Source organism: Scyliorhinus torazame, chromosome 9 (assembly GCF_047496885.1).
Source record: "Scyliorhinus torazame isolate Kashiwa2021f chromosome 9, sScyTor2.1, whole genome shotgun sequence".
NCBI lineage: Eukaryota > Metazoa > Chordata > Chondrichthyes > Carcharhiniformes > Scyliorhinidae > Scyliorhinus > Scyliorhinus torazame.
This window is the reverse complement of record NC_092715.1, coordinates 18466449-18483356: the sequence shown is the minus strand read 5'-3', so window position 1 is coordinate 18483356 and position 16908 is coordinate 18466449. Positions and strand designations below refer to the sequence as shown.

The window sequence follows — 16908 nt, the reverse complement described above, 5'->3', positions numbered from 1 at the left end:
GAGACCGAGGGGAGAGAAGGGGAGACCGAGGGGAGAGAAGGGGAGACCGAGGGGAGAGAAGGGGAGACCGAGGGGAGAGAAGGGGAGACCGAGGGGAGAGAAGGGGAGACCGAGGGGAGAGAAGGGGAGACCGAGGGGAGACCGAGGGGAGAGAAGGGGAGACCGAGGGGAGAGAAGGGGAGACCGAGGGGAGAGAAGGGGAGACCGAGGGGAGAGAAGGGGAGACCGAGGGGAGAGAAGGGGAGACCGAGGGGAGAGAAGGGGAGACCGAGGGGAGAGAAGGGGAGACCGAGGGGAGAGAAGGGGAGACCGAGGGGAGAGAAGGGGAGACCGAGGGGAGAGAAGGGGAGACCGAGGGGAGAGAAGGGGAGACCGAGGGGAGAGAAGGGGAGACCGAGGGGAGAGAAGGGGAGACCGAGGGGAGAGAAGGGGAGACCGAGGGGAGAGAAGGGGAGACCGAGGGGAGAGAAGGGGAGACCGAGGGGAGAGAAGGGGAGACCGAGGGGGCAGAAGGGGCGAGGGGGCAGAAGGGGCGAGGGGGCAGAAGGGGCGAGGGGGCAGAAGGGGGCGAGAAAGGGGCGAGGGGGAGAAGGGGGCGAGGGGGAGAAGGGGGTGGGCGAGGAGAGGATAGCTAGTTGGCGGGGGGGGGATGGGGGAAGATTGGTGCTGTATAAATTTGCGACTGAGATTATATTGTGGAGCAGACCGGGTGTTGATGGCAAGTGTGGCTGCAGGCTGTGAGGAGACATTATTAGAATGCAGCTCCATCAATACTCCAGCTACTGGCATCATCACCGAATGGCTGCACAGTGAACTAAACTCTCCCTCTGCCAATACACGCAGTCAGCTTACTGACGAATGGTAGTTGCTGGGTGACCAAGATTACACTTTCTGGAAAACTGAATCTTCAAAACAGCGTAATAAAGGAACATGAAAGGCATTGGGAAACGGGAACATTCCCTCAGTGTGAGCGAGTGGCACTGTGCCTTACAATGAGGATAATACAATAAACACCAGGGGGGGATGGGGAACGAGGCTGGGGGGAGGAGAGGATGGAGGCGGGGGGGGGGGGGGGCGGGGGGGGGAGGATGGAGGCGGGGGGGGGGGGGGGGGGGGAGGATGGAGGCGGGGGGGGGGGGGGGAGGATCGAGGCGGGGGGGAGGATCGAGGCGGGGGGGAGGATCGAGGCGGGGGGGAGGATCGAGGCGGGGGGGAGGATCGAGGCGGGGGGGAGGATCGAGGCGGGGGGGAGGATCGAGGCGGGGGGGAGGATCGAGGCGGGGGGGAGGATCGAGGCGGGGGGGAGGATCGAGGCGGGGGGGAGGATCGAGGCGGGGGGAGGATCGAGGCGGGGGGGAGGATCGAGGCGGGGGGGAGGATCGAGGCGGGGGGGAGGATCGAGGCGGGGGGGAGGATCGAGGCGGGGGGGAGGATCGAGGCGGGGGGGAGGATCGAGGCGGGGGGGAGGATCGAGGCGGGGGGGAGGATCGAGGCGGGGGGGAGGATCGAGGCGGGGGGGAGGATCGAGGCGGGGGGGAGGATCGAGGCGGGGGGGAGGATCGAGGCGGGGGGGAGGATCGAGGCGGGGGGGAGGATCGAGGCGGGGGGGAGGATCGAGGCGGGGGGGAGGATCGAGGCGGGGGGGAGGATCGAGGCGGGGGGGAGGATCGAGGCGGGGGGGAGGATCGAGGCGGGGGGAGGATCGAGGCGGGGGGGAGGATCGAGGCGGGGGGGAGGATCGAGGCGGGGGGGAGGATCGAGGCGGGGGGGAGGATCGAGGCGGGGGGGAGGATCGAGGCGGGGGGGAGGATCGAGGCGGGGGGGAGGATCGAGGCGGGGGGGAGGATCGAGGCGGGGGGGAGGATCGAGGCGGGGGGGAGGATCGAGGCGGGGGGGAGGATCGAGGCGGGGGGAGGATCGAGGCGGGGGGAGGATCGAGGCGGGGGGAGGATCGAGGCGGGGGGGAGGATCGAGGCGGGGGGGAGGATCGAGGCGGGGGGGAGGATCGAGGCGGGGGGGAGGATCGAGGCGGGGGGGAGGATCGAGGCGGGGGGGAGGATCGAGGCAGGGGGGAGGATCGAGGCGGGGGGGAGGATCGAGGCGGGGGGGAGGATCGAGGCGGGGGGGAGGATCGAGGCGGGGGGGAGGATCGAGGCGGGGGGGAGGATCGAGGCGGGGGGGAGGATCGAGGCGGGGGGAGGATCGAGGCGGGGGGGAGGATCGAGGCGGGGGGGAGGATCGAGGCGGGGGGGAGGATCGAGGCGGGGGGGAGGATCGAGGCGGGGGGGAGGATCGAGGCGGGGGGGAGGATCGAGGCGGGGGGGAGGATCGAGGCGGGGGGGAGGATCGAGGCGGGGGGGAGGATCGAGGCGGGGGGAGGATCGAGGCGGGGGGGAGGATCGAGGCGGGGGGGAGGATCGAGGCGGGGGGGAGGATCGAGGCGGGGGGGAGGATCGAGGCGGGGGGGAGGATCGAGGCGGGGGGGAGGATCGAGGCGGGGGGGAGGATCGAGGCGGGGGGGAGGATCGAGGCGGGGGGAGGATCGAGGCGGGGGGAGGATCGAGGCGGGGGGGAGGATCGAGGCGGGGGGGAGGATCGAGGCGGGGGGGGATCGAGGCGGGGGGGGGATCGAGGCGGGGGGGGGGTCGAGGCGGGGGGGGGTCGAGGCGGGGGGGGGTCGAGGCGGGGGGGGATCGAGGCGGGGGGGGATCGAGGCGGGGGGGATCGAGGCGGGGGGGGATCGAGGCGGGGGGGGATCGAGGCGGGGGGGGATCGAGGCGGGGGGGGATCGAGGCGGGGGGGGATCGAGGCGGGGGGGGATCGAGGCGGGGGGGGATCGAGGCGGGGGGGGGATCGAGGCGGGGGGGGATCGAGGCGGGGGGGGATCGAGGCGGGGGGGGATCGAGGCGGGGGGGGATCGAGGCGGGGGGGGATCGAGGCGGGGGGGGATCGAGGCGGGGGGGGATCGAGGCGGGGGGGGATCGAGGCGGGGGGGGATCGAGGCGGGGGGGGATCGAGGCGGGGGGGGATCGAGGCGGGGGGGGATCGAGGCGGGGGGGGATCGAGGCGGGGGGGGATCGAGGCGGGGGGGGATCGAGGCGGGGGGGGATCGAGGCGGGGGAGGATCGAGGCGGGGGGGGGAGGATCGAGGCGGGGGGGGGAGGATCGAGGCGGGGGGGGGAGGATCGAGGCGGGGGGGGGAGGATCGAGGCGGGGGGGAGGATCGAGGCGGGGGGGGGAGGATCGAGGCGGGGGGGGGGAGGATCGAGGCGGGGGGGAGGATCGAGGCGGAGGGAGGAACGAGGCGGAGGGAGGAACGAGGCGGAGGGTGGATCGAGGCGGGGGGGGGGGAGGATCGAGGCGGGGGGGTGGAGGATCGAGGCGGGGGGGGTGGATCGAGGCGGGGGGGGGGGAGGATCGAGGCAGGGGGGGGGAGGATCGAGGCGGGGGGGGGGGGGGGAGGATCGAGGCGGGGGGGAGGATCGAGGCGGGGGGAGGATCGAGGCGGGGGAGGAGGATCGAGGCGGGGGGAGGATCGAGGCGGGGGGGAGGATCGAGGCGGGGGGAGGAACGAGGTGGGTGAGGGCAACCTACTCAAGCCCACACCCCCACCTTATCCCCATAACCCAATAACCCCACCTCATCTTTTTGGACACTAAGGGGCAATTTAGCGTGGCCAATCCACCTAACCTGCACATCTTCGGACTGTGGGAGGAAATCGGAACACCCGGAGGAAACCCACGTAGACACGGGGAGAACGTGCTTTAACTAACTTGCTTGAGTTTATCGGTGAGGTAATCGAGGGTCGATGAAGGCAATGCTGTTGATGTGATGCTTTATGGATATTTTACAGGCTGGAGGAAGGTTTGTCCCGGCATTCCCCAGGAGTCAGTGTTGGGACCGTTGCTTTTCCGGAGGTATATTAATGACCTGGACCTTGGTGTACATGGCACAATGTCAAACTTTGCAGATGATACTAAACTTGGAAGCATTGAGGAGGACAGTGCAGAACTTCCAAAGGACACAAGTTGAGTCATGGGCCAATAGGTGACAGTTCAATGCGGAGAAGTTTGAGAGAATACCTTTTGGTCGGGGCATAGCGAGACAATACAAAACAAATTCTACAATTCAGGAGTGAGTGCAGGAGCACAAGTCACCAAAGTGGCAGGACAGGTTGAGATAATTAATAAAGCATGAGGTATCCTCATGGTTATTAAATGGCAGCATCGAGTTTAAGAGCAAGGAAGTGATGGTGAACCGGTACGAGACACGAGTTGGACCTCAGTTGGAGTGTTGGGTCAGTTCTAGGGGGCCATATTTTAGGAAGGAAGTAAAGGCATGGGGGAGGAGTGAGATTCACAAGAATGAGGCGGGCATTGAATGAGAAAACTCAGTTCTCTTGCTAGATTGGATAAGTTGGGACTGTTCGCTTGAGGGAGAGAAGGTTGGAGGGGTGATTTGATCGAGGTATTGAAAATCATGATATCAGAAAAAACATTGTGAGCGAGTGATCCGGGTCTGGAATGCAGGGCCTGAAGTGCAGTGAAGGTAGATTCGACTGCGGCATTGAAGAGCGATTTAGATCATTATTAATGATTGAACTTGATGATCAGCCATGATCATAATGAATGGCAGAGCAGGCTTGAGGGCCGAATGGCCTCCTTCTGCTCAGTCAGAAAGCCGGTGGGGAGGTGTTGGGCTGGATGGCCTCCTTGTGTCATTCTGTACAGCGCCTCTCATGACATTGTGGTGTCTCAACACCCTGCACAACCGTTGAAGTCATTTTGATGTAGTTACTGTCATAATGTGGGAAACACCGCAATTAATTTGCACATTGCAAGCATCCACAAATAGCACTGCGGTAATGATCAGATTGTCTATTCAAGTGGTGTTAATCGAGGGTGCAGGAGAACTTCCTGCTCTTTTCCCCAAATCGTGCTGTTGGATCTTCCATGTCCACCCGTGAGAGCGCGGCCTCGGTTATCGCGTCACCCAGAAGGAGGCACTGCCTACAGTACAGGGCCGTCGTGTCAGCCTAGATCAGTTATTTTCAAACTCAGGATCGGGAGGGACGCGGCGTTCCCGATCGCGGAAGTGCCTGACGACCACAGCCGGCTTTCAAAATACTCGCCGCGACCGGCTTTCAAAAATGCCGGCTGTCCCCAGCATGCGTGCCCCCTCAGCTGGATATAGCAGTGCACAGACCCAGGACCCGACCTCCTCCGGATTTCAGGGCGCTGTCCCAGGAGCAGATTTTTTTTTTTTTTATAAATCAATGCTGTCTTCTCACCAGAAGCCACGGCAGAGATCAGGTCACACGCCCTGTACACTGACAACGCGTGATCTGGGTGTGAAATCACTGAAGAGAGATTCTGTCAATTTGCAGCTGCCAGCAAACAAGCAACAGGACTGGGTAATTTAAAAGGGATCTTTTTGTAATAAGCAAGCGAGAGCCAGAGACACAACCAGGCCACGAGTAAATCTGCTGGTGTGAGCTGCTCAGGACAGTCTGTGACAGGGCAACACAGTGCTGGTGTGAGCTGCGCAGAAAGGGCAGGCAGTCAGTGCAGGAATCCCCCGTGGTTGTCCCCCTCTCGAGCAGGTATACCCCTTTGGATACTGTCGGGGGGAGATAGCCTATCAGGGGAAAACAGCAGCAGCCAGAGCAGTGGCACCACGGCTGGCTCTGATGTTCAGAAGGGAGGGTCAAAGCGCAGAAGAGCAATAGTAATAGGGGACTCTATAGTCAGGGGCACAGATAGGCGCTTCTGTGGACGTGAAAGAGACTCCAGAATGGTATGTTGCCTCCCTGGTGCCAGGGTCCAGGATGTCTCCGAACGGGTAGAGGGCACCCTGAAGGGAGAGAGCAAACAGGCAGAGGTCTTTGTACATATTGGTACTAACGACATAGGCAGGAAGGGGCATGAGGTCCTGCAGCAGGAGTTCAGGCAGCTAGGCAGAAAGTTAAAAGACAGAACCTCGAGGGTTGTAATCTCGGAGTTACTCCCTGTGCCACGTGCCAGTGAGGCTAGAAATAGGAAGATCGAGCAGCTAAACACGTGGCTAAACAGCTGGTGTAGGAGGGAGGGTTTCCGTTATCTGGACCACTGGGAGCTCTTCCGGGGCAGTTGTGACCTATATAAGGACGGGTTGCATCTAAACTGGAGAGGCATAAATATCCTGGCCGCGAGGTGTGCTAGAGTCACATGGGACGGTTTAAACTAGTATGTCAGGGGGGTGGGCATGGTAGCAATAGGTCAGAAGGTGAGAGCATTGAGGGATAACTAGGGAATAGGGACAGTGTGGCTCTGAGGCAGAGCAGACAGGGAGAAGTTGCTGAACACAGCGGGTCTGGTGGCCTGAAGTGCATATGTTTTAATGCAAGAAGTATTACGGGTAAGGCAGATGAACTTGGAGCTTGGTTTAGTACTTGGAACTATGATGTTGTTGCCATTACAGAGACCTGGTTTAGGGACGGGCAGGATTGGCAGCTAAACGTTCCAGGATTTAGATGTTTCAGGCGGGATAGAGGGGGATGTAAAAGGGGTGGCGGAGTTGCGCTACTGGTTAGGGAGGATATCGCAGCTGTACTACGGGAGGACACCTCAGAGGGCAGTGAGGCTATATGGGTAGAGATCAGGAATAAGAAGGGTGCAGTCACAATGTTGGGGGTTTACTACAGGTCTCCCAACAGCCAGCAGGAGATAGAGGAGCAGATAGGTCGACAGATTTTGGAAAAGAGTAAAAACAACAGGGTTGTGGTGATGGGAGACTTCAACTTCCCCAATATTGACTGGGACTCACTTAGTGCCAGGGGCTTAGACGGGGCAGAGTTTGTAAGGAGCATCCAGGAGGGCTTCTTAAAACAATATGTCGACAGTCCAACTAGGGAAGGGGCGGTACTGGACCTGGTATTGGGGAATGAGCCCGGCCAGGTGGTAGAAGTTTCAGTAGAGCAGCATTTCGGGAACAGTGACCACAATTCAGTAAGTTTTAAAGTGCTGGTGGACAAGGATAAGAGTGGTCCTAGGGTGAATGTGCTAAATTGGGGGAAGGCTAATTATAACAATATTAGGCGGGAACTGAAGAACCTAGATTGGGGGCGGATGTTTGAGGGCAAATCAACATCTGACATGTGGGAGGCTTTCAAGTGTCAGTTGAAAGGAATTCAGGACCAGCATGTTCCTGTGTGGAAGAAGGATAAATACGGCAATTCTCGGGAACCTTGGATAACGAGAGATATTGTCGGCCTCATCAAAACGAAAAAGGAGGCATTTGTCAGGGCTAAAAGGCTGGGAACAGACGAAGCCTGTGTGGAATATAAGGAAAGTAGGAAGGAACTTAAGCAAGGAGTGAGGAGGGCTAGAAGGGGTCACGAAAAGTCATTGGCAAATAGGGTTAAGAAAAATCCCAAGGCTTTTTACACGTACATAAAAAGCAAGAGGGTAGCCAGGGAAAGGGTTGGCCCACAGAAGGATAGGCAAGGGAATCTATGTGCGGAGTCAGATGGAAATGGGCGACGTACTAAATGAATACTTTGCATCAGTATTCACCAAAGAGAAGGAATTGGTAGATGTTGAGTCTGGAGAAGGGTGTGTAGATAGAGGCCTTGACAGAAATCTTTGGATCCTCAGTCTTCAGGTGATGTCTCGGATGACTGGAGAATAGCCAATGTTGTTCCTCTGTTTAAGAAGGGTAGCAAGGATAATCCAGGGAACTACAGGCCGGTGAGCCTTACTTCAGTGGTAGGGAAATTACTGGAGAGAATTCTTCGAGACAGGATCTACTCCCGTTTGGAAGCAAATGGACGTATTAGTGAGAGGCAGCATGGTTTTGTGAAGGGGAGGTCGGGTCTCACTAACTTGATAAAGTTTTTCGAGGAGGTCACAAAGATGATTGATGCAGGTAGGGCAGTGGATGTTGTCATTTCATTTCATATGGACTTCAGTAAGGCTTTTGACAAGGCACCTCATGGTAGACTAGTACAAAAGGTGAAGTCACACGGGATCAGGGGTGAGCTGGCAAGGTGGATACAGAACTGGCTAGGTCATAGAAGGCAGAGAGTAGCAATGGAAGGATGCTTTTCTAATTGGAGTGCGGTGGCCAGTGGTGTTCCACAGGGATCAGTGCTGGGACCTTTGCTGTTTGTAGTATATATAACTGATTTGGAGGAAAATGTAACTGGTCTGATTAGTAAGTTTGCAGACGACACAAAGGTTAGTGGAATTGCGGATTTAGATTGTTTGGAGACTTGGGCAGAGAGATGGCAGATGTAGTTTAATCCGGACAAATGAGGGGTAATGCATTTTGGAAGGTCTAATGCAGGTAGGAAATATACAGTGAATGGTAGAACCCTCAACAGTATTGAAAGTCAGAGAGATCTAGGAGTACAGGTCCACAGGTCACTGAAAGGGGCAACACAGGTGGAGAAGGTAGTCAAGAAGGCATACGGCATGCTTGCCTTCATTGGCCGGGGCATTGAGTATAAGAATTGGCAAGTCATGTTGCAGCTGTATAGAACCACACTTGGAGTATAGTGTTCAATTCTGGTCACCACACTACCAGAAGGATGTGGAGGCTTTAGAGAGGGTGCAGAAGAGATTTACCAGAATGTTGCCTGGTATGGAGGGCATTAGCTATGAGGAGCGGTTGAATAAACTCGGTTTGTTCTCACTGGAACGACGGAGGTTGAGGGTCAACCTGATAGAGGTCTACAAAATTATGAGGGGCATAGACAGAGTGGATAGTCAGAGGGTTTTCCCCAGGGTAGAGGGATCAATTACTAGGGAGCATAGGTTTACGGTGAGAGGGGCAAGGTTTAGAGTAGATGTACGAGGCAAGTTTTTTTTTTTTTTTTTTTACACAGAGGGTAGTGGGTACCTGGAACTCGCTGCCGGAGGAGGTGGTGGAAGCAGGGACGATAGTGACATTTAAGGGGCAGCTTGACAAATACATGAGTAGGATGGTAATAGAGGGATACGGACCCAGGAAGTGTAGAAGATTGTAGTTTAGTCGGGCAGCATGATCGGCACGGGCTTGGAGGGCCGAAGGGCCTGTTCCTGTGCTGTACATTTCTTTGTTTGCCTTGTTGTCTACGGCAGGACAAAGTGGTGCTGATGTGAGCTGCTCAGGACGGTCTACGGCAGGACAACACAGTGCTGGTGTGAGCTGCTCTGGACAGTCCAATGCAGGACAAAGTGGTGCTGGTGTGAGCTGCTCAGGACAGTCTACAGCAGGACAAAGCAGTGGTCGTGAGCTGCTCAGGAGAGTCTACGGCAAGTCAAAGCGGTTCTGGTGTGAGCTGTAGGGTCACTGGTGAACAACCCATTACGAAGAAGCTGAAATCAGGGACAAAGCAGTATGAAGATGATTTCTTGAGGTATGGCTTTATTAATTGTGCCAATGCAAATCAGGATGCAAAGCCCACATGTTCTATGCAGGGAAGTTTAAAACCCTCAAAAGCATTTGAAGACTAAGATGGCAAGTTCAAAGACAAACCTCTTGATTTTTTTCCAAAGGATGCTGTGATAACTTAAATTGTCAACTGAAGTCCTTAACAGAAATGTAACACTGAACGACGAAGCAAGTGAGACTGTGAGGACCAAGCAGGCTCCCTGTCGCATTAAAAGGTAAGAAATAATGGTGGGTTGCAAAGTTCGGCCGCTGTGGGATGAGAAGGTCGGCTGGAGTGGGTATGAAGGTAGGTCGGCGTGGGCTGCGAAGGTGGGTCATGTAGGTCAGCGGCATGCGTCTCGAATGTTGGTCAGCTAGGGGGGCAGCACAGTAGCACAGTGGTTAGCACTGTTGCTTCACAGCTCCAGAGTCCCAGGTTTAAAAAAGGTCGACAGAAAGCGGGTAATTATAGGCCGGTAAGCTTAACTTCGGTTGTAGGGAAAATGCGGGAATCTATCATTAAGGAGGAAATAGCGGGGCACCTGGAGGGAAATTGTCCCATTGGGCAGACGCAGCATGGGTTCATAAAAGGTAGGTCGTGTCTGACTAAGTTGGTAGAATTTTTTGAGGACGTTACCAGTGCAGTAGATAACGGGGAGCCAATGGATGTGGTATATCTGGATTTCCAGAAAGCTTTTGACAAGGTGCCACACAAAAGGTTGCTGCATAAACTAAAGATGCATGGCATGGAGGGTAAAGTGGTAGCATGGGTAGAGGATTGGTTAACTAACAGAAAGCAGAGAGTGGGGATAAATAGGTGTTTCTCTGGTTGGCAACCTGTAACTAGTGGGGTCCCTCAAGGATCAGTGTTGGGCCCGCAGTTGTTCACAATTTACATAGATGATTTGGAGTTGGGGACCAAGTGCAATGTGGCAAAGTTTGCAGACGACACTAAGATGAGTGGTAAAGCAAAAAGTGCAGAGGATACCGGAAGTCTGCAGAAGGATTTGGATAGGTTAGGTGAATGGGCTAGGGTCTGGCAGATGGAATTCAATGTTGCCAAGTGTGAGGCTATCCATTTTGGGAGGAAGAACAGCAGAATGGATTATTATTGAAACCATAAGACATAGGAGCGGAAGTAAGGCCATTCGGCCCATCGAGTCCACTCCGCCATTCAATCATGGCTGATTTCAACTCCATTTACCCGCTCTCTCTCTCCATATCCCTTAATTCCTCGAGAAATCAAGAATTTATCAACTTCTGTCTTAAAGACACTCAACGTCCCGGCCTCCACCGCCCTCTGTGGCAATGAATTCCACAGACCCACCACTCTCTGGCTGAAGAAATTTCTCCTCATCTCTGTTCTAAAGTGACTCCCTTTTATTCTAAGGCTGTGCCCCCGGGTCCTAGTCTCCCCTGCTAATGGAAACAACTTCCCTACATCCACCCTATCTAAGCCATTCATTATCTTGTAAGTTTCTATTAGATCTCCCCTCAACCTCCTAAACTCCAATGAATATAATCCCAGGATCCTCAGACGTTCATCGTATGTTAGGCCTACCATTCCTGGGATCATCCGTGTGAATCTCCGCTGGACCCGCTCCAGTGCCAGTATGTCCTTCCTGAGGTGTGGGGCCCAAAATTGCTCACAGTATTCTAAATGGGGCCTAACTAATGCTTTATAAAGCTTCAGAAGTACATCCCTGCTTTTATATTCCAAGCCTCTGGAGATGAATGACAACATTGCATTTGCTTTCTTAATTACGGACTCAACCTGCAAGTTTACCTTTAGAGAATCCTGGACTAGGACTCCCAAGTCCCTTTGCACTTCAGCATTATGAATGTTGTCACCGTTTAGAAAATAGTCCATGCCTCTATTCTTTTTTCCAAAGTGCAAGACCTCGCACTTGCCCACGTTGAATTTCATCAGCCATTTCTTGGACCACTCTCCTAAACTGTCTAAATCTTTCTGCAGCCTCCCCACCTCCTCCATACTACCTGCCCCTCCACCTATCTTTGTATCATTGGCAAACGTAGCCAGAATGCCCCCAGTCCCGTCATCTAGATCGTTAACATATAAAGAGAACAGCTGTGGCCCCAACACTGAACCCTGCGGGACACCACTCCTCACCGGTTGCCATTCCGAAAAAGAACCTTTTATCCCAACTCTCTGCCTTCTGCCTGACAGCCAATCGTCAATCCATGTTAGTACCTTGCCTCGAATACCATGGACCCTTATTTTACTCAGCAGTCTCCCGTGAGGCACCTTATCAAAGGCCTTTTGGAAGTCAAGATAGATAACATCCATTGGCTCTCCTTGGTCTAACGTATTTGTTATCTCTTCAAAGAACTCTAACAGGTTTGTCAGGCACGACCTCCCCTTACTAAATCCATGCTGACTTGTCCTAATCTGACCCTGCACTTCCAAGAATTTAGAAATCTCATCCTTAACAATGGATTCTAGAATCTTGCCAACAACCGAGGTTAGGCTAATTGGCCTATAATTTTCCATCTTTTTCCTTGTTCCCTTCTTGAACAGGGGGGTTACAACAGCGATTTTCCAATCCTCTGGGACTTTCCCGGACTCCAGTGACTTTTGAAAGATCATAACTAACGCCTCCACTATTTCTTCAGCTATCTCCTTTAGAACTCTAGGATGTAGTCCATCTGGGCCCGGAGATTTATCAATTTTTAGACCTCTTAGTTTCTCTAGCACTTTCTCCTTTGTGATGGCTACCATATTCAACTCTGCCCCCTGACTCTCCGGAATTGGTGGGATATTACTCATGTCTTCTACTGTGAAGACTGACGCAAAGTACTTATTTAGTTCCTCAGCTATTTCCTTGTCCCCCATCACAAAATTACCAGCGTCATTTTGGAGCGGCCCAATGTCAACTTTTGCCTCCCGTTTGTTTTTAATGTATTTAAAGAAACTTCTACTATCATTCCTAATGTTACTGGCTAGCCTACCTTCATATTTGATCCTCTCTTTCCTTATTTCTCTCTTTGTTATCCTCTGTTTTTGTAGCCTTCCCAATCTTTGGACTTCCCACTACTCGTTGCCACATTATAGGCTTTCTCTTTTGCTTTGATGCATTCCCTAACTTCCTTTGTCAGCCATGGCTGCCTAATCCCCCCTCTGATAACCTTTCTTTTCTTTGGGATGAACCTCTGCACTGTGTCCTCAATTACTCCCAGAAACTCCTGCCATTGCTGTTCTACTGTCTTTCCCACTAGGCTCTGCTCCCAGTCGATTTTCGTCAGTTCCTCCCTCATGCCCCTGTAGTTACCTTTATTTAACTGTAACACCTTTACATCTGATTCTACCTTCTTTCTTTCAAATTGGAGATTGAATTCTACCATATTATGATCACTGCCTCCTAAGTGCTCCCTTACTTTAAGATCTTTAATCAAGTCTGGCTCATTACATAACACGAAGTCCAGAATGGCCTGTTCCCTCGTGGGCTCCATCACAAGCTGTTCCAAAAAGCCCTCCTGTAAACATTCAATGAATTCCCTTTCCTTGGGTCCACTGGCAGCATTATTTACCCAGTCCACCTGCATATTGAAGTCCCCCATGATCACTGTGACCTTGCCTTTCTGACATGCACTTTCTATTTCGTGGTGCATTTTGTGCCCCCGGTCCTGACCACTGTTAGGAGGCCTGTACATAACTCCCATTATGGTTTTTTTGCCTTTGTGGTTCCTCAACTCTACCCACACAGACTCCACATCATCTGACCCCATGTCATTTAGTGCTATTGATTTAATTTAATTCCTAATTAACAAGGCAACCCCGCCCCCTCTGCCCACCTCCCTGTCTTTTCGATAGGTTGTGAATCCCTGGATGTTTAAATGCCAGTCCTGAACCCCCTGCAACCATGTCTCTGTGATGCCTACCACATCATACCTGCCAGTCACAATCTGGGCCACAAGCTCATCTACCTTGTTCCGTACACTGTGCGCATTTAAATATAGCACCTTTAATTCTCTATTGACTGTCCCTTTTTGTTTTCTTAGTGTGGTGGACCTTGGTTTACTGAGCCTTTCCATACACTGTCATATTTTGTGGGATGGGGACTATCGTAACCTCTCCTGAGTTTTGTCTTTTCGTGCTTTTTTGTATTCCTAAGCAGCTACGCTTCCCACTGATTCCTTCACCTCTTGGTTCCCTGACTTTCCCTTCCCCCCCAATCTTTAGTTTAAAGTCCTATTGACCACCCTATTTATTCTTTTCGCCAGAACACTGGTCCCAGCTCGGTTCAGGTGGAGACCATCCCAACGGTATAGGTCCCCCCTGTCCCAAAACTGATGCCAGTGTCCCATGAAAAGGAACTCCTCATTCCCACACCACTCTTTCAGCCACGTGTTAACTTCCCTTATTCTTGCCTCCCTATGCCAATTTGCACGTGGCTCGGGCAGTAATCCGGAGATTATGACCCTTGAGGCATAGCCTCAAAATAAGGGGAAGTAGATTTAGGACCGAGTTTAGGAGGAACTTCTTCACCCAAAGGGTTGTGAATCTCTGGAATTCCTTGCCCAGTGAAGCAGTTGAGGCTCCTTCTTTAAACATTTTTAAGAAAAAGATAGATACCTTTCTAAAGAATAAAGGGATTCGGGGATATGGTGTACGGGCCGGAGAGTGGAGCTGAGTCCACAAAGATCAGCCATGATCTCATTGAATGGCGGAGCAGGCTCGAGGGGCCAGATGGCCTACTCCTGCTCCTAGTTCTTATGTTTGATTCCCGGCTTGGGTCACTGTGTGCGGAGTCTACACGTTCTCCCAGTGTCTGCGTGGGTTTCCTCCAGGTGCTCCGGTTTCCTCCCACAAATCCCGAAAGACGTGCTTGTTAGGTGAATTGGACATTCTGAATTCTCCCTCTGTGTACCCGAACAGGCACCGGAGTGTGGCGACTAGGGGCTTTTCACAGTAACTTCATTGCAGTGTTAATGCAAGCCTACTTGTGACACTAATAAAGATTATTAACAGTGGGTCCTGGGAAAACACTGGCCTAGATCACTCGCTCATTTCTTTGGAGTGGACTTGAACCTACAATATTTTGACATAGAATATAAGAGCAAGGAAGTTATGAGGAGCCTTCATAAAACACCGGCACGGCCTCAACTAAATTATTGTGTCCACCAGGACTTAACTGGACGTCACACCTTAAAAAGGATTCACGAGAATCGCTCCAGGGATGAGGAACATGTGAAATGAAAAAAAAAAAACGACAGATGTCGGGACTGTTCTGCTTGGAGGAGGAGGTTCAAAACCATGAGAGGTTGAGACAAACTAAGTAGCGAGAATCTTCCCATTTCCCTGGCTTAGGCTAATAAGTGACAATTTCTTTCCATATTCCACCAGTGCCAGGCAATGACCACCTCCAACAAGAGAAAATCCCACCATCTCCCCATGACATACAATGGCATTACTGAATCCCCCACTATCAACATCCCGGGGGTTACCATTGAGCAGAAGCGGAACTGGACTAGCCATATAAATACTGTGGCAGGTCAGCAGCGACTTCCTGACTCCCCAAAGCCTGTCCACAATCTACAAGGAACAAGTCAGGAGTGTGATGGAATACTCTCCACTTGCCTGGATGAGTGCAGCACCAACACTCAAGAAGCTCTACACCATCCAGGACAAAACAGTAGCTTGATTGGCACCCCTTCCACAAATATTCACCACCTCCACCGACACACAGTGACAGCCATGTATACCATATGCTCAGCAAACCTCCTCACACAGCACCACCCAATACCACCGAGAAGGAACAAGGGCAGCAGTCGCATGGGAATACCACCTCATCCAATTTCCCCTCCAAGTCACTCACCATCCCGACTTGGGAATATATTGGCCGTCCCTTCACCGTGTCTGGATCAAAATCCTGGAACTCCCTCCCTAACAGCACAGTGGGTGTACCTACACCACATGGAAAGCAGTGGCTCAAGAAGGCAGCTCACCACCACCTTCTCAAGGGCAGTTAGGAATGGGTAGCAAATGCTGGCCTAGCCATAGAATCTTTACAGTGCAGAAGGAGGCCAGTCCATCGAGTCTGCATTAACCCTCTAAAATAGCTAGGCCCAATTCCTTGCCCTATCCCCGTAACCCCTCCTAATATCTTTGGACTGTGGGAGGAAACCAGAGCACCCAGAGGAAACCCACGCAGACACGGGGAGAACATGTAAACTCCACAGTCACACAAGGCCAGAATTGAACTGGTGCTGTGAGGCAGCAGTGCTAACCACTGTGCCACCGTGCTGCCCAGTAAAGGGCCGGCAGTGCGGCATTTCCTCAGTACTGCACTGGAGTGTCAAATCTTGATTTTTGTGCTCAGACCTGGAGTGAGACCAGAACCATATAGCTCACGGCGTGTTTGCCACCAACTAAGCCACAATTAATATAGCCAGCGAAGCCCACATCCCATTATTACATTTTTTTAAATTGAAACCAGTAGACACAGATTTGAAGACATTGGCAAGAGAACTAACAGCGACACAAGGAAAAACGTATTTTCACACGCCGAGTAGTTAGGATCTGGAATGCACTGTCCTGGAGTGTGGTAGAGGCTCACCCGCCCTGTAGCTTTCAAAAGGGGAATTGGATAGACACCCGAAGACAGATTTGCAGGGCTACGAGGAAGTGAGAGATTGGGACTGGCTGATTTGCTCTTGCAGAGAAGACAAGACTTCTTGTCTTCAGGCTGAATGGCCTCCATCTGTGCTATGATTCCAGATAACTGAGCACTCCCCACTCAGACACAATCATGCAACGGAAATCACCTTCCCTAGCACCGCAAAACCTACCTCCTCGTTGCTGGGAACTTAACCTCAATAGCCACTCGTAGGAAAGTTGTGGAAATGACTCTTCCGCAGTGGGGCCCGAGGTTTTGCCCAGTGCACACGCTCTCCGAACACACAAAGCGGCCAAGTCTGCTAAATGTACGAAACATTTTGTGCGAGTGTAGGGGACCAGTGACAGTCCATAAGACTCTGAACATCCAGCGTCATGAGCCTCTACTTATACAGCTCCCCAAGACACACCTTCTATTCAATCCAGTACATGTTGTGCTCTGTATCAAAGGTCAACAGACATCATCCAACAAAGCAGTCGCAGCAACTAATGAATCATTTACCCATTGATCTGGAACTCAGCCCACTGATAAAAAGCAAACTTAACTTTTCCCCTACTTTCAATACGTCAATAACAAAATCAAGTTAAATCTGACAACGGGTCTGCTCAATTGAAAGGGAGAAAGTTGGAGATTCTCTGGAATCAATCTGCAGGGTAGTTCACAGTCACTCACTCTCGGTGCAGCATTGCGGGAGTGCTGCACTGTCAGTGGTGATGTCAGGCACAACATTAATCTGGAGCCCTGTTTGCTCTTTCGGGAAAATGGAAAAACAGTCCGGAAGAGGATGATCAAATCGGTCCGTGCCGCCCAAATCCACTGCCAAAAGCATTAAGAATGTACCCTATGGTTCTATGAAATATCCCTGGCAGTGGCACAG

The 16908-nt window shown here is 53.1% G+C and overlaps 1 protein-coding gene across 1 annotated transcript in view; it reads right to left on the bottom strand.

The window, feature by feature from the left end:
- Positions 1–16380, bottom strand: part of hmgcs1 (3-hydroxy-3-methylglutaryl-CoA synthase 1 (soluble)) — a 44971-nt gene extending 28591 nt beyond the window's left edge. The window contains exons 1-2 of the mRNA XM_072517544.1: positions 16204–16380; positions 853–905 (exon numbers count right to left, since the gene is read on the bottom strand). Coding sequence (XP_072373645.1) covers positions 853–905; positions 16204–16349 — 199 coding nt within the window. The 5' untranslated portion in view covers positions 16350–16380. The remainder of the gene's footprint in view (positions 1–852; positions 906–16203) is intronic.
- Between the last annotated feature and the right edge of the window lie 528 nt (positions 16381–16908).